Source organism: Amphibalanus amphitrite, unplaced genomic scaffold (assembly GCF_019059575.1).
Source record: "Amphibalanus amphitrite isolate SeventyFive unplaced genomic scaffold, NRLGWU_Aamphi_draft 000033F_arrow, whole genome shotgun sequence".
NCBI classification, from domain to species: Eukaryota; Metazoa; Arthropoda; class Thecostraca; order Balanomorpha; family Balanidae; genus Amphibalanus; species Amphibalanus amphitrite.
Window position 1 is genome coordinate 560,835 of NW_024881529.1, and position 23,623 is coordinate 584,457.

A 23,623-nucleotide genomic window follows, 5' to 3' on the forward strand; every position below is an offset into this window, starting at 1 on the left:
TTCGATAGCTAGGAACAGAATCTCGAGTTCCCTAATATATACCTTATTAAAAATATTTGATCTTAAAGGTCAAATCACGGATTGAAATTTTGAGTCCCCGTATTTTTTCTACACCGATCTTCCGATCCAAATTCTGATGGTCGCATTCGATAGCGAGGGTCAGAATCTCGAGTTCCCTAATATATACGTTATTAAAAATATTTGACCTTAAAGGTCAAATCATGGATTGAAATTTTGATTCCCCCTATTTTTTCTACACCGATCGTTCGATCCAATTTCTGATGGTCGCATTCGATGGCTAGGGTCAGAATCTCGAGTTCCCTCATATATACCTTATTAAAAATATTTGACCTTAAAGGTCAAATCACGGATTGAAATTTTGAGTCCCCCTATTTTTTATACACCGATCGTCCGATCCGATTTCTGATGGTCGCATTCGATAGCTAGGGTCAGAATCTCGAGTTCCCTAATATATACCTTATTAAAGATATTTGACCTTAAAGGTCAAATCACGGATTGAAATTTTGAGTCCCCAATTTTTTCTACACCGATCGTTTGATCCAATTTCTGATGGTCGCATTCGATAGCTAGGGTCAGAATCTCGAGTTCCCTAATATATACCTTATTAAAAATATTTGACCTTAAAGGTCAAATCACGGATATTTGACCTTAAAGGTCACATCACGGATTGAAATGTTGAGTCCCCCGATTTTTTCTACACCGATTTTCCGATCCGAATTCTGATGGTCGCATTCGATAGCTAGGGTCAGAATCTCGAGTTCCCTAATATATACCTTATTGAAAATATTTGACCTTAAAGGTCAAATTACGGATTGAAATTTTGAGTCCCCCGATTTTTTCTACGCCGATCTCTGATCCGATTTCTGATGGTCACATTCGATAGCTAGCAACAGAATCTCGAGTTCCCTAATATATACCTTATTAAAAATATTTGACCTTAAAGGTCAAATCACGGATTGAAATTTTGAGTCCCCTATTTTTTCTACACCGATCGTCCGATCCAATTTCTGATGGTCGCATTCGCTAGCTAGGGTCAGAATCTCGAGTTCCCTAATTTATACCTTATTAAAAATATTTGACCTTAAAGGTCAAATCATGGATTGAAATTTTGATTCCCCTATTTTTTCTACACCGATCGTTCGATCCAATTTCTGATGGTTGCATTCGATGGCTAGGGTCAGAATCTCGAGTTCCTCAATATATAGGTACCTTATTAAAAATATTTGACCTTAAAGGTCAAATCACGGATTGAAATTTTGAGTCCCCTATTTTTTCTACACCGATCGTCCGATCCGATTTCTGATGGTCGCATTCGATAGCTAGGGTCAGAATCTGACCTTCTGACCTACTGACCTTCGAAGTGTACCAAGGTGCCAGCGGAACTGCTCAGCGTCCAGACTATGAGGCCGCCTTCGGGAAATGTGGATCAGCAGTGAAGATCCTCAAAGACAGAATGCCGAAGGAGATGCGCATGGACGCACTGCACATCTTTACGGACAACCTCTTCACCAGCCTTCCTCTGATGATGGCGCTGAAGGAGGAGGGAATCGGGCACACGGGAACCATCCGCCAGAACCGCCTCCGAGGATGTCCGCTGAGCTCGGTGGCAGCGATGAAGAAGGCTCCCAGGGGAGACACCTCTGTCGCCGTGGAAACGAAGCAGGGCATCAACCTCGTCAGGTGGAAGGATAACAGCGTGGTGACCGTAGCATCTACGGTAAGCTCATCCCGAACTGTGGCTGAAGTTCAAAGATGGTCGCGACGAGAGAAGAAGAGGATCAAGGTAGCTCAGCCACAGATGATTCAGGACTACAACTGCGCCATGGGCGGTACCGACCGCATGGACCAGAACATCGGCGCGTACCGCATCGCGATCCGACAGAAGAAGTTCTGGCGGTGCATCTTCTGCTGGCTTCTGGGGGCCGCGATGCAGAACGCCTGGCTGCTCTACCGTCAGCATCATCCAGGCGAGAATCAGATCAACTTCATCCGAGCCATCGTCCGGTATCACCTGGCAGAGACGACGAAGCCACCATCTGGACGTCCAAGTTCCGCGTCGAATCAGCATCGCGTCCCAGCCAGCATCCGCTACGATGGTATCAACCACCTGGTCGTTCCTCTTGCCAAGCAGGGAACGTGTGCAAACAAGGAGGGAAAGTGCAAGAGCCACCCGAAGACCGCCTGTCGCAAGTGCCAGGTGCCGCTGTGCGTGGCGTGCTTCGTGCCGTTCCATGCGACCTGAGAGTAAGAACATGCTGTACACCATGGGGAAATTTGGGCTAGTTGGGCCAACACTGTTGGATACGGTGAGATGGGTGAAAGTTTGCAAGCGCCGTCTAGATCCCGGAGGGATGTTTTGTTTTCAGCGTTTGCTGTAAGCTGTGTCACTGTCCAATGCACTTCGATGTTTGTGAGTCAGGTAGTGCATTGACTCATCATCGTAATTGATTGTTGACCGCTGACACTATCAATCATCACAATCATTCGCCTGATCTCATAATATGTTCACATGTTGGTAGTGGCAAGTGCCTATCAGCATACACATCTAAGAATATACATTGGTTCTCAAAAGTTTCGTTTGAATTGCGCTTTGTGGCAATATTTCGACTACCCAGGTGCCCATAGCCATATATTTATTGACCCCCCTGGCGACAAATGGGGGGGGGGGGGGCTAAAAAAACAAGAAAATCATCCTAAGCTAATACATTCGATAAACAAGCTAGTATTTTGTGCAAAAAAGTTTGAAATTTTGACTAAAAATAAGTTGGGCACTAATGGGTTAAAGGTCAAATCACGGATTGAAATTTTGAGTCCCCCGATTTTTTCTACGCCGAACTCTGATCCGATTTCTGATGGTCACATTCGATAGCTAGCAACAGAGTCTCGAGTTCCCTTATATATACCTTATTAAAAATATTTGACCTTAAAGGTCAAATCACGGATTGAAATTTTGAGTCCCCCTATTTTTTCTACACCGATCGTCCGATCCAATTTCTGATGGTCGCATTCGATGGCTAGGGTCAGAATCTCGAGTTCCCTAATATATACCTTATTAAAAATATTTGACCTTAAAGGTCAAATCACGGATTGAAATTTTGAGTCCCCTATTTTTTCTACACCGATCGTTCGATCCGATTTCTGATGGTCGCATTCGATAGCTAGGGTCAGAATCTCGAGTTCCCTTATATATACCTTATTAAAAATATTTGACCTTAAAGGTCAAATCACGGATATTTGACCTTAAAGGTCACATCACGGATTGAAATGTTGAGTCCCCCGATTTTTTCTACACCGATCGTCCGATCCGATTTCTGATGGTCGCATTCGATAGCTAGGGTCAGAATCTCGAGTTCCCTAATATATACCTTATTAAAAATGTTTGACCTTAAAGGTCAAATCACGGATTGAAATTTTGAGTCCCCCTATTTTTTCTACACCGATCGTCCGATCCAATTTCTGATGGTTGCATTCGATAGCTAGGTTCAGAATCTCAAGTTCCCTAATATATACCTTATTAAAATATTTGACCTTAAAGGTCAAATCACGGATTGAAATTTTGAGTCCCCAATTTTTTCTACACCGATTGTCCGATCCGATTTCTGATGGTCGCATTTGATAGCTAGGGTCAGAATCTCGAGTTCCCTAATATATACCTTATTAAAAATATTTGACCCTAATATATACCTTATTAAAAATATTTGACCTTAAAGGTCAAATCACAGATTGAATTTTTGAGTCCCCTATTTTTTCTACACCGATCGTCCGATCCAATTTCTGATGGTCGCATTCGATAGCTAGGGTCAGAATCTCGAGTTCCCTAATATATACCTTATTAAAAATATTTGACCTTCAAGGTCAAATCACGGATTGAAATTTTGAGTCCCCAATTTCTTCTACACCGATCGTCCGATCCGATTTCTGATGGTCGCATTCGATGGCTAGGGTCAGAATCTCGAGTTCCCTAATATATACCTTATTAAAAATATTTCACCTTAAAGGGACTATCCCACCTTCTAAAATGTTGTTAAAACCAGTTAAATTGTGCCCGGCTTTATAGATTGGATGACCAGGAACACGGTTCTGGCATTTATTTTTCATTAAACATCTTAGGCTTCCCATATTCCAAACACAAACTTTCAAATATGTGACGTCACAGCCCAAAATTACCTCCTTCCCCAGGCCACATTACTGTCATAAAGCTGATTCTTTTTACTCTGTAGGCACCACAACAAAGTTCAGACCAAGTTTTAAGCGATTTTTCAACGAACAAACCCATTTAAATCAGAATAACTAAACGAGGTGACGTCACACTAACGGTCGCTCCATGTTGAAGATAGGGCCTTGTACAAGGCCCATTTTCAAATGAAGGGAACAAATTTCTTCAACACCAAGAGGCCGCGGGGGTTGCAACCTAGATAGATAGTGGTTTCTGAACCTCGCCGCAAACTTGGCTATCTCAACTCAAACCCCATGTTAAAGGTGGGATAGTCCCTTTAAAGGTCAAATCACGGATTGAAATTTTGAGTCCCCCGATTTTTCTACGCCGATCGTCCGATCCGATTTCTGATGGTCACATTCGATAGCTAGGGTCAGAATCTCGAGTTCCCTAATATATACCTAATTAAAAATATTTGACCTTTAAGGTCAAATCACGGATTGAAATTTTGAGTCCCCCTATTTTTTCTACACCGATCGTCCGATCCGATTTCTGATGGTCGGGGCATTCCATGTCAACCGGGACAGCCAAAATCGGTCACCTCTGCGATCAGGGGCGCGGGAACTACTTTCCGACTGGGGGGGCACACCATAATAGAGATCAACCTAGGGTACCCCCAAATCTAGTTTTCTCACCGGTTTTAGGCCACTTATTTTTCACCCCTCGGCTTTTTTTAAAAAAAAGAAAACATTTGCAAAAAAAGTGTGGTATTCCGTCTCAAAGCTGTGGGGGCACCGCCCCCACGGCCCCAGAGTTGGGGGGGCAAGCTGCCCCCACTGCCCCCCCGGCTCCCGCGCCTATGTCTGCGATTTTGTTCAAACTTGGTATACCTACTTATTGCCTATTGGGTGAAACCTCTGAGGGTGAAAGGATTTTGTCATATGCCCTCGGGCTACAGAGATACAAGCTGCTAAACTTCTGCTTTTTTAGCAGAATTGGACGTGTACTGCAATCTTGAAAGATCTATAGCTTCAACATTTTTGAAGCTATTAATTTCAAACAAACTGAAACGTGTACATAAGGAGTTATTCTAGTAAAATTTGACAATTTTTACATTTTTTGATGATTTTGAATTTATTTTATTTTGAATTAATTTCTTAAAATGTAATTTGTGAAAAATGGGTACCCTTCGATTTTGCTCAAAACAAGTAGTGCAACGTAGCACGGGCGGTGGAAGAGGCCGATTTCGCTAGCCCCACCTGTTTATCGCCAATAACTCACGCCATAATTATTATATTAACGTCAAACTTTCAGTATCTGTCTAGAATCGAACTGCAAATTCTCCCGTGCAAGAAATAGGTAAATCGGTCCACAACTTTTCTAGTAATGGCGGTGTAAAGTTAAACATTCCTGCCGGAGCGGCTCGGCGGCCGGCGCCGGCCGTTAACGCCTGAATGGTAGACTGTGCCGGCGCGGGACGGTTCATCTTTGCACCGCGCTTCTTACCGCTGATTATGATCGATTCGTGTCAAATGTTGTGTGAAGGCTTAAAAATGTACAGGCAATCTAATGGTCAAATACCTACATGCGAAAATCAACAGGTAAAAATTGAATTATTATGGCGCAAACACAATCTGTGAATGAAACGTTTCCCGCGTCGGCCGATCTCCGCCTCTGCCGGCGACATCTTACTCTTAGCAGGCCAATAACTGCCAAATTTATGGTTACATTAGCTAGAGATTCTCATAACACTACAAATGTCGTATAAAGAAAGAAATAGGGAAATCGGCCATTAACTCTTAGCGCTATGGGCGTATAAACGCAAAATATTCACTATAGCAAATTCAATCACGTTTAACCCTCGCCCTGGCAGGGCATTTTTCATAACACGGCCTGGCAGGGGGGGGGGTCGATGCGACCCCCCCCCCTCGCGATTGGCTCCTATGGCACCTAGAAACACCAAATTTGGTAGGTAGGTGGGCCCCCTGGAGTTCTCGTCCCTGTGCAAATTTGGTTGCTCTAGGTCAATATTTAGGGGGGTTTTGGGGGGTATAAATGTAAAAATTTCGCTTAAAACAGGTCAAAAGTTTTTCGCTTATAACTTTTGATCTAATTAAGATAGAGCAAAAAGAAAAGCACAAGTGAACTCAGCACGTCAAGGCGCGTCGAATGATATACTTTTTAGCTTGTTTAAGTGTACCTAAAGTTTTTCTTAAATTTTAAGTAAACTTAAATTTATAAATTAAGTTCAAGTTAACCAAATTGCGTCATATCGTATATCATTCGATTTGGCTGATCACCAGGAACACAATGATACCATTTTTTAAGCTCTAGCGTCATTATGTGCCAAGTTATTGACAAAAACGTCATTTGACCTCAGTTGACCTCATTTGACCTGACCCATGGATAAGTACACCAAACAAAGAAGCACCAAGTGACCTGCTGTTAAGTACTGTGATTTCAAAGCACAAAAATAATAGAACGAAGCGGATAACTCCAGTATTTTCCGAATTTAGTATTTTCCCATAGGCTTAACATTACGACGTAATGACCTCTAACTGACCTCAGGTCAGTGACCTCAAAAAACCCGAACTATATGTTATACAACTCGGTGAACTTAGCACATCCTGAAAGTTTGAAGGAAATCAGTCCAAAACTGTGAGTTGGACAGGTGCAAAAAGAAAATTGAAATTTGACCATGACCTTGTACCGGTTTTTCTGACCTGGTGACCTGACCTAAGGTCACCGGGACCTGAAATTTTAAGGTCATATGTAAAAAGGTTGCCCCATAGGCTGTGCCAAATTTGGCGGCGCTGCGCGCCGCCGTTTTTACGCTATCTTCGAAAAACCTTAGGGGGGGGGTCGCATCGACCCCCCCCTGCCAGGGCGAGGGTTAACCTCATTTGATCTTGAAGATATTGATCTAGGGCCATGAAATTGGCACACGATAAAGTTCCCCACCGCCCCACCTACAATTCAAATTCCGTTTTTTAATACCCTTTTTTGACTAAACCGGACCTTTCTCCCCTAGCGCTGGGAGAGTCAGGCGTATTTCCTTTTTGCAACCAAAGAGAGGCGCTGCCGGGAGAATGCTCAATTGCATCATTAAAAAAGAAAACTGGCTTACAGCTCAGCGATGACCAGCTATCTTCGTGGCTTAGTAGTTAGTGTGCCGAGTGTACCCAACCCACCTCGTAATCTATAGGTCGCTGGCTCGTGGCTGGTCATCCTCGAGTGTTTTAACACGCGTTCATTTTTGTTTTATAGTGTTCGTATCTAAGTCAGGGGCGTCGTTTTGTATAGGCCTGGTAGGGCCCGAGCCTTACCAATGTTTATTTGGGCCCTACCAATGTTCGCTGAGCCCTACCAATCTTTTGTCACTTATCAGTTGATAAAAAATCAAAATAAACAGATAAGCAAATATTAAATAAGCACATATGCAAGTACATAAATAAGGCTCTAGCCACAGTAGGTGCATGTAGCTGACAATGAGGTTTCACGTGTCTAGGACTCCGGTCCTTAATGGATTTTAAGAGGCTCGAAAACGCAATTGGTTATAGAGGTCCATAACTGCCTCTGAGTCCCGCATACCACGCGACCGCCCCTAATAGACCCCGATCCGTCTCCACACCAGCCGCTGGAGGCCCTACACCGACTTCGGAAGGTGCCGCAGTGCTCCAGAATAGGCCATAGGTATATTGATTTGAGTGGGTGATGCAGCCTGATTCCCCAGGGTTCAACGCCAGGTCATTACCGCATCAGACCCCGAAAACTGAAGCTCGTAACTACGAGGGGCGTTCAAAAAGTTTCGGGCCGAACAATGAAGGAGTTGGAATTTTGGCCTGCAAGGCGGTGTGTTAAATGATGTGTTATTGGGATGTCCACTTACGCAAATTAAGTAAGTGGCCATTAATTAAGTCTCTTCTGTGATTGATTCGGGCTTCTATTCGTAGCATAGTTCGCCATTTCGGATAGGATGGGCGACGCCCAGAAGAGAGCAGTGATTCGTTTCATAGTAGTTAGTGCAGAAAAGGCACCAAGCGTTAACCCTCGCCCTGGGCATTTTTCATAACACGGCCTGGCAGGGGGAGGGGTCGATGCGACCCCCCTCCGCTCGTCAACTTTCCAAAACAGGGGCACACAATTGATGATGTGCGTCCATTCGATAAACATCGAACATCGAGGAGAGGCTATAGGGAAGCTGACGTAAAGTGTGCACCTGATCCGCGACCACGCACCTGCGTACATACATGGGCGGGATGACGAACAGTGAAGCGATGAGCTTCGAGTTGTTGTCGCATCCACTTTTTCTCTCCGAACCTTGCACACTCTGGTTAGTGGTTGCCACCTCTTCCCCAACACAAGAAAATTAGCAGCGGCAACCTCGCTAACAGCAGGGAGACGAAATCAGCCGTCTTGGACGTGCAGGATGGGTCCAAAACCCACTTGGTTATGGAGGCCTTGAGGGCTCTCGCGAAGCGCTGCGCGAAATGTGTTTGTCTTAACGGTGTTTATTTGAATAAATGAACTTTTTGGTCTAATGAGTCGATGCTGTATCTCTCTGCTCCTTCATGGTCGGGCCCGTAGCTTTCTGAACGCCCCTCGTACTGTCATCCTTTTATTTTGGCAAGCAGGTCTTTCTAACTATCGTTGTGTTTCCAGTCCTCGTTAGTTGTCGAACCCTTCAATTGGCGTGGGTCTTCAAAACCGTTCCTGGCCCCGCAGCCGTCTTTTTTAGTCGGCTTGGGCCCTCAAAGCTGTTCCTGTCCCCTTTCAGCACAGCCGTCCTTTTAAGTCGATGTGGGCCTCTTTCAGAATGGCGTGCATTCCTCCGACACTATTGCCTATATAACTGCACGTTTTGTGCATGGCGTCCGGTGTGGACCCAGATTTCCAAAGTTTTTTTTTTGTGTTTTTTTTTAGATTTCGGTTAGTCTTGTCAATGACCAGGGCGAAAAATAAGTGGCCGAAATCCGATGAGAAAGGCAGATTTGGGGGTACCCTACCTTGTAAGCCCCGTCATATATGGCCAGCCGCCGCCTTTGGGCACTACCAATCATTTTCGGAAAACGACACCCCTGATCTAAGTAGCATTTGGCCAGCCAGCAACTGCCGTGAGGGCTATACATAAGTTTTCGCGTGTTAGATTAGGTCAGGTCAGGTTAGGTTTGCTTTGGTTTGATTAAGCTAGAAAGAACCATCTCCGCGTAGCGCCTCTCCTTGGTTGCTAAAACGAAACGCGCGAGTGCCAGACATTACGAAGTCCAAAAGACAGTTACGTAGACGTCGGCCCATTCTGAAATTTTCATATGAAGTAGCTAATGTATGGAAGAAGAAAATATGCAAAAATCAGCAAAATCGAAGGGTACCCATTTTTCAGAAATTCAAAATTTATTTTTTGAATTTTAATTATGCTCACTAATTAGTTAATGACGTCCATATTGTGATCCTCAAATTAAAGCCTGATCTATTCCCTCCATTTCAAACATTGTCACGTGGTGATATGTCTAAAACTTAAAAAGTTATGACGCTTAAAAGATGATAATGTGCCTTGCCGAAGTCAATGTTTGATGACGTGTATCTCGGAAACGTGACGTCATATCTTGGCAAAAAAATGTCTCCTTTCTTTTCACATATAGATGAGTAGGTTCACAAAGTTTCGCAAAAATCGGAGGAGGTGAGGTTCAAAATCGTCATTTTTTGTCCCACTTGACGTGGAATGCCCCGGTCGCATTCGATAGCTAGGGTCAGAATCTCGAGTTCCCTAATATATACCTTATTAAAAATATTTGACCTTTAAGGTCAAATCACGGATATTTGACCTTAAAGGTCACATCACGGATTGAAATGTTGAGTCCCCCGATTTTTTCTACACCGATTGTCCGATCCGAATTCTGATGGTCGCATTCGATAGCTAGGGTCAGAATCTCGAGTTCCCTAATATATACCTTATTAAAAGTATTTGACCTTTTATATTATACTTTATATTATATTTTATATTTAGTGGCACTTTTTCAGCTCCCCGTCCTTTGACCTTGAATTTGACCTTGAAGTTTGACCTTGATGAAAATGGTTTTCGATGTGCGGCTAGAACTTTGCACGCGCTACATTTTCGTGCCAAAGTTTTGAAGATCGGACAATATTTAGTGGCACTTTTTCAGTTACCCGTCTTTTGACCTTGAATTTGACCTTGAAGGTCAAGGTTTAGGGGTGAATGGGCTCGATTTTCGTGATCCTCATGGTCCAATTGACCTTGGACGAGGTTTTGGCTAAAATCGGTGCTCGTCGCTGGAAAAGTCGCTGGTGACGAAGCATTTTTAAAGTTCCCCGTCCTTTGACCTTGAATTTGACCTTGAAGTTTGACCTTGATGAAAATGGTTTTCGATGTGCGGCTAGAACTTTGCACGCGCTACATTTTGGTGCCAAAATTTTGAAGATCAGACAATATTTAGTGGCACTATTTCAGTTCCCCGTCCTCTGACCTTGAATTTGACCTTGAAGTTTGACCTTGATGAAAATGGTTTTCGATGTGCGGCTAGAACTTTGCACGCGCTACATTTTGGTGCCAAAATTTTGAAAATCGGACAATATTTAGTGGCACTTTTTCAGTTCCCCGTCTTTTGACCTTGAATTTGACCTTGAAGTTTGACCTTGATGAAATGGTTTTCGATGTGCGGCTAGAACTTTGCACGCGCTACATTTTGGTGCCAAAATTTTGAAGATCGGACAATATTTAGTGGCACTTTTTCAGTTCCCCGTCCTTTGACCTTGAATTTGACCTTGAAGTTTACCTTGATGAAAATGGTTTTCGATGTGCGGCTAGAACTTTGCACGCGCTACATTTTGGTGCCAAAATTTTGTAGATCGGACAATATTTAGTGGCACTTTTTCAGTTCCCCGTCCTTTGACCTTGAATTTGACCTTGAAGTTTGACCTTTATGAAAATGGTTTTCGATGTGCGGCTAGAACTTTGCACGCGCCAAGGCCCTAAATGCACGCGCTACATTTTGGTGCCAAAATTTTGAAAATCGGACAATATTTAGTGGCACTTTTTCAGTTCCCCGTCCTTTGACCTTGAATTTGACCTTGAAGGTCAAGGTTTAGGGGTGAATGGGTTCGATTTTCGTGATCAGGGCCTATTTTAACATGTTAACTGGGGGGGGCAAATGCCCCCGCACTCAACAGAATTGCCCCCTAGTCGTCGAGATTTGCCCACTATAAAAATGGGCATAAAGGAACAGGGTGACAAACATACTACGTAACTACTGTGACTTGTTTTGCAATGGATGTCAAATGAGTCAGTCTGTAAGTAATGACCAGTGGTGTATCTAAGGGTGGGTCATATGGGTCATGACCCCCACCCTCTTGGGGCCCGGGGACACCACAGGCCTGCCAGGGGCACCACCGGCCTGTCAGGGGCACCACAGGCCTGTTGGGAGCACCATCAACCTAGCAAGAGCACCATAGGTCTGCCAGGGGCACCACAGACCTGCCAGGGGTCCCACCGGCCTCGCAGGGGCACCACCTTGGGCCTGTCAGGGGTACCACCACAGGCCCGCCAGGGGCACCATAGGCCTGCCAGAGGCACCATAGGCCTAGCAAGGGCGCCACGGACCTGTCAGGGGCACCAGAGGCCTAGTATGGACACCACATGCCTGGCAGGGACACCACCGGCCTCGCAGGGACTGGGACACCTTGGGCCTGTTAGTGGCACCACGTGCCTGTCGGGGACACTCCAGGCTTGTCAGGAGCACCACAGTCCTGTCAGGGCCCAGGGGCACCACCGGCCTCACGTGGACACCACCGGCCTCGCAAAGGCATCATGGGCCTGTCAGGGGCACCACGGGCCTGTCGTTGGAACTTCAGGCTTGTCAGGGGCACCACAGTTCTTTCAGATGCACCGGCGGCCTAGCACCATGGCACCATGTTTGGCCGAGGTCGCGATTCGGCGTATGTCGCCTCGCATTAGCCGCGCGTTTGCAGTCTTTTCGTGGTTTCAAACGTTCAAACATGGGATATGATGTAGCTCCCATGCATTAGGGTGGGTGTCAAGATCACCGGAAGGTCAGGTCAGATCATTTACCTTTGATGACCTCGGTTCACATTTTCGAGTTTTATATGTTTCTACTTTCTAGGCTAGTTTTTTTAGCTGAATTCGAATTAAGCAACCATTTGACCATTTACGAAGTAGTTTTGGTGCCTTCGTAACATGTTACGAAGCCGTCAGAGGCGGTTGCCACCTACTACGAATACCCGGCAAAACCCTTACTGGTTGACCTGACCTGACCTGACCTGGCCTAAATGCATGAAGACATCATCTATGATCATAACTAACATGATATTCGTGATCAGCACCCCGAAAAACCATAGCAGCCACTCTTTACGACGCTCTAACAGGTCCCGATTTTCCCGACTTTTGGGTCAATGACCTGACCTGGAAGGTCAACCGATGACCTAGGACCTTAACCCTCGCCCATGTAGGGGGGGGGGTTGGTGCAACCCCCCCCCCTGAGGTTTTTCGGAAATAGTGCAAAAACGGCGGCGCGCAGCGCCGCCAAATTTTGGGTACCTTATGGGGCAAACCTTGCGCATCTTTTGATGAAAAAAATTTGACCGGGTCATGTCAGGTCACGGAGTTATGACGTCACAAAGGGAACAGCCTCCGGCCGGATTTTCACAAACTGAGTGCCAACGCCCGAGGTTTCCTGCCGGTGGTACGGAGATCGGTTGATGGATCGTGATGAAACTTCCCATGCATGTTGGGGCAAGTATTGGCTATCATATGGTATAAGAAACTTGACCGGGTCAGGTCAGGTCACGGAGCTATGACGTCACAAGAGGAACAGCGTCCGGTACTATTTTTGAAAAGCGCCCGAACCACTATTTTGCTAATTCTTGTCACCTCAATGGGAATATGCAGCAAATTTAGCTTCTATAGGGAGCAAATGGACCTCCCAAATCCAAAAATACAATCAGATTTCAAAAATTTAAATTTTGATTTTTCGAATTTCTGCCGCCGACTGTGACCTTGCCGACTTCCGGCGCTCCCAACGCGCCATTTTTAGAGCTAGGGAAACAAAATACATACCAAACGATAGAGAATTGATCAAGGAACACGATAGTGAAGGTTTCAAGTCGATATCTCCCACCGTTTTGCCGCAATCGCCGTCGAAAGTTGAAAAAAGTCTATTTTTCCGAAAATTTACCCTTTGACCGGTCAAAAGTAGGTCAAATGTTGACCTAGGACCAAAAAATATACCACCAATCGCGAGATCTCGGCGAGAGCAATCCGTTGGTCTTTTCCGCTAAGCTCTACGACGCTCCGTTTTCAAACGCCAAGGGGGGGGTCGCACCAACCCCCCCCCCTGCATGGGCGAAGGTGGCAGATCGCCGTTTACGGGCGAGGGTTAAAATTGGGTATAATCGGCTTCCTTTTATCACGGGCAACACGGTCGTTTTTTCCGCGAAGCTCTAGCTCGATCAGGGGCGAAACGGCAAGGGGGAGGGTCCAACGGACCCCCCCCCCCCTATACGCTCGCTACTGGAAACACCAATACGGGCGAGGGTTAATGGATTATTAAAGACAATTTTCCAGGTTGCCCCCCCCCCCCAGTCAAATTCCCTTAAAATAGGCTCTGTTCGTGATCCTCATGGCCCAATTGACCTTGGACGAGGTTTTGGCTAAAATCGGTGCTCTTCGCTGGAAAAGTCGCTGGCGACGTCGCCAACTTCACGGACATGGGTATGATAAGGTCGAACAACACGCCTTCAATAGTTGTGGATGGAATGCGTCTGGGCCTATTGCTGAGTTGGGATCCAGATGGCGAAGAACTGCTTCAACATCAGCCTGAGTGAAAGCGATTTCTGCCAGCACAGAGTCGCAGAGCTGATGAGTGAAGGGGTTTCGCGGAACCTCAGACGAGAAAACGCTTGCGAAAGCGTTCACGAAGATATCCGCCATCGAACTCGGGTCGTCTGTGATTACTCCAGAGGGAGCCTTCAGAGGACCTGCCGAAGAACGGTACTGCTTCTTGTGGCGCAGGTAAGAGTGCAGGACAATCCAAAAAAAAAAAAAAAAACAATGTAATAAGATCAGACGTTTCGACAACAAAGTGCCTTCGTCAGTGGAAACAAGATAGGCTTTACATTGATAAAAAATATAGAAGACACCGTCTAAGACACCGTCTAACCTGTCTTTTATATTTTTTATCAATGTAAAGCCTATCTTGTTTCCACTGACGAAGGCACTTTGTTGTCGAAACGTCTGATCTTATTACATTGTTTTTTTTTTTTTTTGGATTGTCATTGTCGTTGAGAAAAACAAAATGTCTGACTCTTCTAACCTAAAGAGTGCAGGAGCTTCGGGCTTTCATTTTACTCACCAGTGACTTCTCATAGTCGATTTGAGAGCGCGAGGTAAAGCTGCGTAGCTCCTTGCAGGGCTGCGGAGTCGATGGATTTTCGGCGACTCCGACTCCGACTCCGACTCCGGCTTTTAAAGACCAGCTCCGACTCCGACTCCGACTCCGGGCAGAATTGTCGACTCCGACCGACTCCAACTCCCGACTCCAACTCCGTAGACCTAGCAGGGCTGCGGAGTCGACAGATTTTCGGTGACTCCGACTCCGACTCCGGCTCGGGTTTCTAAAATCGACTCCGACTCCGACTGCGGTCACAACTGTCGACTCCGACCGACTCCGACTCCGACTCCGACTCCGACTCCGCAGCCCTGGCTCCTTGTTCACTTCTTGGAATGAAGTAAGTAAAGACTTGAGGGCTGTTCACGACGTCGGTTTATGTGGTTTACATAAACTGCCCTCGGGGCACGTTCCCGGCTGTGACGTCACAAGGCGTTTATGTTTACGAAACACAAATGTTTACGAAACACAGTGACAACTAATTGGCAGTTGAGAGTTGAGACGATACTGTAAAAGTTGCAAATAAAAGATAATCTGATGGAAATATGTCTCATATCATGACATATTGCAAGAATAATGACAGTTTTCACCGCAAAATACCCACGACGCCAGACGCTAGTTAGCAGAGAACGATGCTCAAAATAATCATTAATTTCAATGAAATAATAAAATACACCATTCCAGTCCTCTGCGACGTTGTTTAAAACTCATTTACCCATCTATCAGCCCCTGAACTATCCGAATTCAAATTTCCGGACATGCCTAAGAGCTGGACTTTTTGCACGCGTTCCCCGCCAGGGGGCGCCACTGAGGAAGCACCCTCTGACGTCACGATAAAACTGCGCGCACTGTGCGCACGGTTCTGTAAGCAAGTAATATAGTGGTGGTTTCATGGTGGAAATTGGAATAAGTATTTTAACGTTGTAAAATTTCAAGCCGTTTTTGTGAAATTAATTAGTAAATGCATTTCAAAAGTATTTATTTTAAGTGTGAAAGGAGAATAATTAGAAGAACATGGATATTTTTGTTCCAATAGCTTATTATGTGAGACATTATCGGTACTAACGGGTACTTCTAAGAAGTAGTGAAGAAGTACCAAACAGCCTGCTCCGCTACGATCGTCAGCTGTCCTTTGGAGCTGGACTTCAACGCTGTAAAAAAAATATGTGCTGAATTAATTTTTAGTTTCACCAAAATATAAGCAATTTATCATTTCTTTTTCACTTTTGTAATTATTGTTGAGTGAAGAGACATGTTGCTAGTTCTGACAATTTAAATTATTAATTAAAAAAAACGAAATGCGACGGTAAGTATCTGCTACTAAATTATCACTCTGACCAAATACATGGAGAATCTTGCTACCATTGCTTATAAAACGTGCTTATCAATACACAAATGTTTTATTTCACACAAGAAGGATTTATTTGCCTGAAGTCTTGCGTCATGTGCTACTGCTTTGATTCCAAAGACGCTCTCCGGGTCGGGGTAATTTAGTTCTTCATCGATCGATAAGAGATTTTGATTCCATTGATATCCAAATTGATAAGCTCGGCACCATGGAGTAAGGGCGTCCCCACAGGGGTGACGCAGGAAATATGAATAGCGTTTACACCGACAGTAGTTTCCCACAGCCGGCAATGGGAATCTCCTGTCGGTGTAAACGCCACTATAGTCCCATCCAACTCAAACACTGGGGAATATCCCCGCACTTTTGAGGACGGAAATCTATGGACCTGCTCGAAAAATAGTGGATAAAATACGGCGAGCTTTCAGTTTTATGGTTGGGTCTCCCTTCCGAGGCACATATTTACGGGGGATATTGGGTCATATTCCCCCGGCGTCCTGATGATCGGCGCCCAGCTCAACGTCGAAGGCGCCCTGATACGCGGCACTGCTATCTGTGAAGGTGCCCAGGTTGCTGCCGCTCGAATTTTGGTCGCCTACTTAACAAAACCTCCGTTGGTGCCATCTCAGTTTCCTCGAGGTCAGGCAACCTTCACACGCCGTTGGCTACCTTGGCTGGCCGGCGACTCGTTCCCCTCGTGGCGACGCTCTTGACATCCAGTCAAAAGTTGGAGTGGCTGGCGCCCCCAGTGGGGGCCGGGGAAGGGGCAGTGGGCCTCCACGTTGCTCTCTTCCCGAGCCTATGGTGACTTGGCTCAACTCTCCTCAATAGAATCTGGATTCTGCACGCTGTATTAACATGGGCGTAGACACCACTACGGACAATACGGACAGTGGGTGTGACAATCAGTAGTGCCATTCATATAGAGGGTGTCATATATGAGCGGAGAGGCAACAGTACAGCTGAGCGGACAGACAACATTAAAACAACAGTACAGCTGGCGTTGCATGGAGCTGCAGGCAACCGGACAGCGGAGGCTTGCGAAAAATAAACAATTCGTCACTTCAATGTATAAACAACAGTACATATAAAAAGCAACATAAACACATATTCGCATGGTCGAACCCATGCACTAGCGGCTCACGGCGGGCACAGGCACGCAGTGCGGTAGCGGTACCGGATCACACGTCATGGGCGTTGTCTCAGCATAGGTTGTTATGAGCGGAGAGGCAACAGTACAGCTGAGCGGAGAGACAACATTAAAACAACAGTACAGCTGGCGTTGCATGGAGCTGCAGGCAACCGGACAGTGGAGGCTTGCGAAAAATAAACAATTCGTCACTTCAACGTATAAACAATAGTAAAAGCAACATAAACACATATTCTCATGGTCGAACCCATGCACTAGCGGCTCACGGCGGGCACAGGCACGCAGTGCGGTAGCGGTACCGGATCACACGTCATGGGCGTTGTCTCAGCATAGGTTGTTCGCAATCTAGTTGAAGCCTAAGAAGACGGCCAGTGGGGTCTCACTGCTGCTGAGGCGACCTCGGAGACGATGCGTCGCCCCTTCCTGTCGGCGACCTGCGGTGAGCAGGACTCCAGATAGCTGGCTGGCACGTTGCCGACACTGCCAGACGCTGTCAGCAGGCCTCACTGCTGCAAGTGATGTGCAGATGGACGCCAGGTGACTTCGTCTGCAGGCGATTCCGGAGACCGCGGCCTCACCAGGCAGTATCACCTGCATCGCCATGTCGGTGTTTCTAGAAATGGAAAAATAACAGTATCGGTGAAGGACAAGCAATACAATGTATTCTGTTTTCCTCTCTTGCAGGTATACGTAATCTACAATTATCATTGTTCCTATTTCATTCAACTGAACCTGAAAATTCCATATTGGCACATTGTTTGACTAAATTTGTGTAGTTGGGAACAGGGGCGACGCCACGGTGCGACGACTGGAGGGGACATTGACCATTTTGGAGGGGACGAGGACCATTTCAAGTCGATTCTTTCCATGCAACGCCATAGGCGTAATGTTAAAATTTTAAAAAGTGGAGGGGACGAGATTCCCTCTGTCCCCCCCCCCTGTGGCGACACCCTTGGTTGGGAAGCAGATTGTTTGAAATACATGTTTGGCTGAACAGTGCGGAAAATATTTCATTGATCACTATAGCTGCAACAAAAATACTGAGCCAGAAAACATTTGCGCTTACCTGGCTCCTTAGTCAGTCCCGCACAACGGAAGTGGTACCATTTATCGCAGCCGTCGCATGCGACCATCGGTGCTGCACTGATGCTGCTGCACTCCCCACATTCCCAGTAGGTACCTTAGGAGCGTCCTGGCTGTGAAAAGATTACATGAGTCATGGCGCATACATGAAAAGTAAGATGTTTTATAGGTTTAACATCGCATAGCAAAGACACAACAGCTGGGAGTCAAGTGTTAGCCAAAGTGTAAGCCCTGCCATGTTTTGCAGACTGGATTTTAGGCAAGAAAAGCTTTGCTAAAAATGACGCTTGACGAAGCCTCATCCTACTGGGCTGTCTGACATGTCTCCCTGTAAAAAGCATGTGGCCCTTATATTGTATATATGATGAATATGTTAATAATGCAGAGAAAACACGGTATAAATTATACCCAGCGTTTCATCTTAATCGACTTTGTCAAGGGTGTTTGAACAGCTTGAGATGAGTGAAGTGTAAGGTGTAAGGGTACCTAGGTACAATAAACTGAATCTGCGTTCAATAAACATTGATTTTGATAATACATTTCACAAATCAACTGCTAATAACAATAATACTAAAATAGCAAGACAGATAACTACCTAACAATCGCACGAAGAACTTCTTGATTCGCCTTGACATTGTCGTCCGAACGAATGTTGTCTGAAGTTACACATTTGTCTTTTCTGCGCAGCATTTGTGTTTGCCATTTACCGCACCAATGTTCGCCAGCGGTGGTGACTTTTCCTTACCTGCCCACGAAACGTCACACACGACATGACGTCACCCGAAGACGTCATCAAAAAGTCCAGCTCTTAGGCGTGTCCAAATTTCCTAACTCACAACTCGCCTTACGAGTTTGCCGCATATCGCCATAATTGTCACATTAACGCGTTTACGCGCCATGTTGATGCTCGGAGGCATCAACCGCATAAACGGCTTACGGCGGAGGTCTGACGTCATTGACGGGATGTGACGTCAGGATCAGGTCGACGCTGATTGGTGCTTCAAAAAATAAACATGTTTACGGTTTATTAAACGGGATAAACCGACGTCGTGAACAGCCCTTTGGTGATAGAGACCTGCTCTCCTGCCGTAGTTTTCTCTGGCTTTCTTGTAGGCCGGTAACAGAGCCACTGCATTGACCCGGCCGTGCCCGTCCAAATATTCGAAATATTGCTGATCTTATTTATTTGCACTGCACTGGATTTACTTGATTGCTTCCAGTTTCCACCAACCATAACATAAAAAATTGAATCCGTCTGAGGTCAGAATGCACATATTTTAATTTACTGGCCTCCAATACTTCTGCGCATGCGCGTTCGCACCAAGTTTGATGCCATCCATCCGCTCCGCGCCAATGGCGCCATTTCTTGCCGTTGCTGGCCGTTGCCGCCAAATTGCCGCCGCTTGATATCCGTGTGGAAGTGGAGAATATTGGAGAATCGTATGATAAAATCGATTGTGGGATGTTATAAGGTCTTGGATAAAATGGAAGATATGCATGGTGCTCGCCCTGGCTTCGGAGGGTCTGACTTTGGTAACCCAACTGGAGCGGGATTTTGGAGAGGACCGTGAGTAGAAATATTCAGACCCTAGAGCACACTGAATTACGTGATGTCGAAGCTCCTACAATGTTTTTTTCGGATTTCCTCATGTATCTCGTCTGGTCTGTCATGTCCGTCGCTAAGCCAATTCCGCACCACAGTCCACACTACTAAATCTGTACCGCACCATGCCATGCCAATACCGCACCACACCACACCTAATCCGCACTAGCCGAACAAGCCCGCACCGACGAAATGGTGAAATTGCCATTCTTTGCAGACTGGCTAGTGGAAAATGGAAGCCTTTTCTCCAATGAGTCGGAGTGGACGTGGTACCTACTGCAAGTACTGTCACATTTTACCGTTTTCACCCGTAGTAGCGAGGGCTGTATTTATGCCTATATATGGTCAGCAAAAGTCGGTATTAGTATATATTAGGTCCGAGTGGACAATTGTGACGCTGTTGATACAAATATGTAACAGCAAAAAATTTAGGTTTTAGGTTAGGTTAGGTTGTAGGTTTGTAGGTTTTAGGTTTTAGGTTGGTAGGTTTGTAGGTTAGGTTAGGTTAGGTTGTAGGTTTGTACTGTTAACGCCAGACCCCTTGAGACCCTAATTTTTCGCGATTACTTTTAAATGCGTGAAGGTATTTCAACCAAGCTCAGGACATGGCCGTTTCAAGACAGGCCGAAACTTTTACAATTTAGATATTTTATCGCCATTTCAATATTTCAGGCACTTGTCATTGACTCGTAATGTTAAATTTCGAGCAAGATTTTCATCCGGTGTGTAGAGGCTATCACCAGTCAGTCTGTGATACGTTATGACGTCACAGCTAAGCCCCGCCTCTGTGGTCTTGGCCTGCGGCGGTTTGGGGCCGGCGCGCGGTCACTCTCGCTGTGGCGGGGAGCGGGGACGGGCGACGGTCGAGCGGTGCCGAAAGCCGGCGGAGTTGTGCGTAGCGTCTTGGCTGACAGTGCCCAGACTCCAGAGAGTGACATGATGACTAAGGAGTCATAAATGCTCAATGCGCATTGCTTCTACAATGCTGATATGTTTGCTGATATATATTTTTTTTATATAAGCTGCAAATGACGGGCAGATGGCATATAACTGACATAAGGTTAGGAAATATTCACCTGTATTTAAAGCCTATGGCGTTGCAGATAATGCGATAATGGGATGTCGGATGTCACCAAGTAGCTGCCGATTTGTACATCGCTATGAAACCATCGAACAACGCAATAATAAGTTAATTGCCTGAGCTTCACATCATACGGCTCGCTCGTATTTCAAACAGATACCCTACATCGAAAATCGTATTTGTTAGGAATCATTAACGTTTGTTCGAAGCACGACTGAGTAGTAGGTTGAGGAGTGATGGTCCTCTTGGTCCTATATACAAGAGTCAACAAGAGCCTAACATTTACTTGACCGTCTGCTGCAATTGACTCATAGCACGTGAAGCGTCAGCGAAATTCATAGTCCTTCACAGATGGCAGGGGTGTCGTTTGTACAGAGGTCGCTGATGGGCACGGGTCAATGCCGCAGTCGTGGGCGGAGCCTAATGTCATATGACGTAGAAAGCCTTTATCCAGGATGGAAAAACAGTTAACATTACGAGTCAATGACAAGTGCCTGAAATATTGAAATGGCGATAAAATAACTAAATTGTAAAAGTTTCGGCCTGTCTTGAAACGGCCATGTCCTGAGCTTGGTTGAAATTCCTTCACGCATTTAAAAGTCATCGCGAAAAATTAGGGTCTCAAGGGGTCTGGTGTTAACAGTAGGTTGTAGGTGGTAGGTTGTAGGTAAATAGGTAAGGTTAGGTCAGGTTTGATTATGTTTTTTCTTTTATTTCCAAGACATATAAGTATCATTTTTGGATTCAGGATGTCAAATAATGTAAGAATATGAAAACTTTATCTTTTTACAGTCACTCGGACTCAATCAAAAGTCTAGGTAAAAGTATACATTAGGTAACTTCACTCGGACATAATATATACTAATACCAAAGTCTATTTATTGACCGATCAATTTTTTTATCTTTGCCTCCTAGTTTCCCCAACTGAACTAGTTATGTATGTTCAAGTGTGCTCCTTTTTGGGAACACATTTTCGTTCCCATATTTGGGAATGACAAACCTAAATGTGGGAATGCTATGTAGGCAGCATTTAACCTTGGCCCAGTGGGGGGCTGGCATATGTTATCACCCTGTCACGTTTTTTCATGTGTGAATAAAAAACTGGCGTGTAGCGCTGTGCCGCTTCAAGTAGCTTTCTGTACTTCAATTTTGGACAATGTGAAATTTTTGACCCCAGGTCATGTCAGGTCAGGTCACCAGATCAAGTTAACTGATCAAGCCTACAAAAGTTTGCAATGATGTCCAGCCTGCAGTGTTTGTCAGAGGTTTTAAACTTGGTGGACTGTAATTGCATGATGTTATGGGCACCTATAATTTGTATATCTCAGATTTTTTATATTCGTGACCTAAGGTCAGGCCAGTGCCAGTGACGTGACCTTTCCATTATAAGTCAATGGAGAAAAATGAAAATGCCTCTAGATCCGTGTGTAAGCATAGGAACAGTCCAAACATTTCAGAATCACAATGATTTGGACCACCCGTGACAACAAGGGTGTCTTTTTTGCTGATAGCCTCTAGAAAGGTCATCCAAGGTCATTTGAGGCTACAAACAGATTTTTTTTCCAAACACTCTAGATTGGGAAGAGATATACCTAATGCTGGGGATGGCTTCATTGTGTTTGTCTTGTCGAGATGCATCAAATGATATGCAACATGACCTATTTGTGTCACCATGTGACCTTAACCTGAGGTCAAAGTTTGACCTTGACCTTTCCAGGTAAAAAATATATTTTCCGAAACAACTGAAGGAGAGAAACACGATAGTGCCATTGCCAATTCTTCATCTTTGCTGGTTGAAAAATTATTCATGAAAAAAAGCTTTATCCAAAAACAGCTATTTTCAGAATGTTTGACCTATGGAGGCTTAACCCGCGACCTGGTGGGGGGGGGGGGGGGCTATTTTTTGCCCCCCCCCTCCAGACTTTTCGATATATCTCCAGAACCGCTGCGCCGATCGTCACCAAACTTTCAGTAGGGGAGAGTGGGGTAAGATGCCCAGGGTGGGAAAGACGCCCCACCCCCTCTAGCGGGGAAACAAAGAATCGAACCTGGAAATTAATGTTCTTAGCGTAAAGCGGAAGCCTGCCTTGTTAACTGCACAAAAATTTGCGAAGCTCAGTTGGGCAACGGCTGGCTGGTGATTGTATGTTTTTTATTTGCTGCTTTCAAAAAATATTTTGGCGTCAAAACATTGTAAATATCAAAGAAGATAATTTTTGCGTCCCTTGCTATAGTCGTGATACATTAACATGCGTGTACTGTGTCCCAAACAGTTTGTTTCAGGGTGTAGTTTTATGGCTAACAAATTGTGCTGATTTAATGTTACTTCGGTACCTTGGGGTAAGATGCCCCCTGTCCTGATGGGGAAAGACGCCCCCCTAAATCCGTAGGCTGTCCTTCAAGCAGCCCGTCAAATCATTTCTTACATACTTGTGATGAGAGACAAAAGCCGATCTGGGACTATTGAGAGTCCGGTACGGTCGAGTGCTCCCCATGCCGGTCTCTCGGCCCACACAGCGACTTTTTGGGCGGCATCTGACTCTGAGAGAGCCCTCACGACGGCCTCTGTGGGCCCCATTATTGGTTCCAGGGCCCCTCACGACATCCTTTGAGGGCTCCCACGTTGGCTCCACGGGCCGCGCTGGCATCTGAGGTCCCCACAATGGGCTCGAGGGCCCTCAAGCATCATGAAGGGCCCCACAGTGGTCTCCGAACGCCACCACGGAGGCTTGTTTGGCCACGCTGGACTATGATGGCCCTAACGAT

At 45.5% G+C, this 23,623-nt stretch overlaps 2 protein-coding genes across 5 annotated transcripts in view; both read left to right on the plus strand.

Moving 5' to 3' along the window:
* The first annotated feature begins 1,474 nt into the window (after window positions 1-1,474).
* On the plus strand, window positions 1,475-2,263 carry LOC122368947 (piggyBac transposable element-derived protein 3-like). Its single transcript, XM_043343283.1, has one exon. It carries the CDS (start codon window positions 1,475-1,477, stop codon window positions 2,261-2,263), a length of 789 nt encoding a protein of 262 aa, XP_043199218.1.
* A 17,233-nt stretch (window positions 2,264-19,496) lies between these two features.
* LOC122369043 (pollen-specific leucine-rich repeat extensin-like protein 1) overlaps window positions 19,497-23,623 on the plus strand; it is a 48,814-nt gene continuing 44,687 nt past the window's right edge. The window contains exon 1 of one of the 4 annotated variants that reach the window (XM_043343410.1): window positions 19,497-19,740. In XM_043343410.1, the coding sequence (XP_043199345.1) occupies window positions 19,616-19,740 (125 nt within the window). In that variant the 5' untranslated portion in view covers window positions 19,497-19,615. The remainder of the gene's footprint in view (window positions 19,741-23,623) is intronic. The other 3 variants (XR_006254342.1, XM_043343429.1, XM_043343420.1) reach the window with 3 other exon arrangements.

Excerpts from the sequence above, each read along its gene's own strand:
- LOC122368947 (XM_043343283.1), top strand. The coding sequence starts at position 1,475 with ATGCCGAAGGAGATGCGCATGGACGCACTGCACATCTTTACGGACAAC.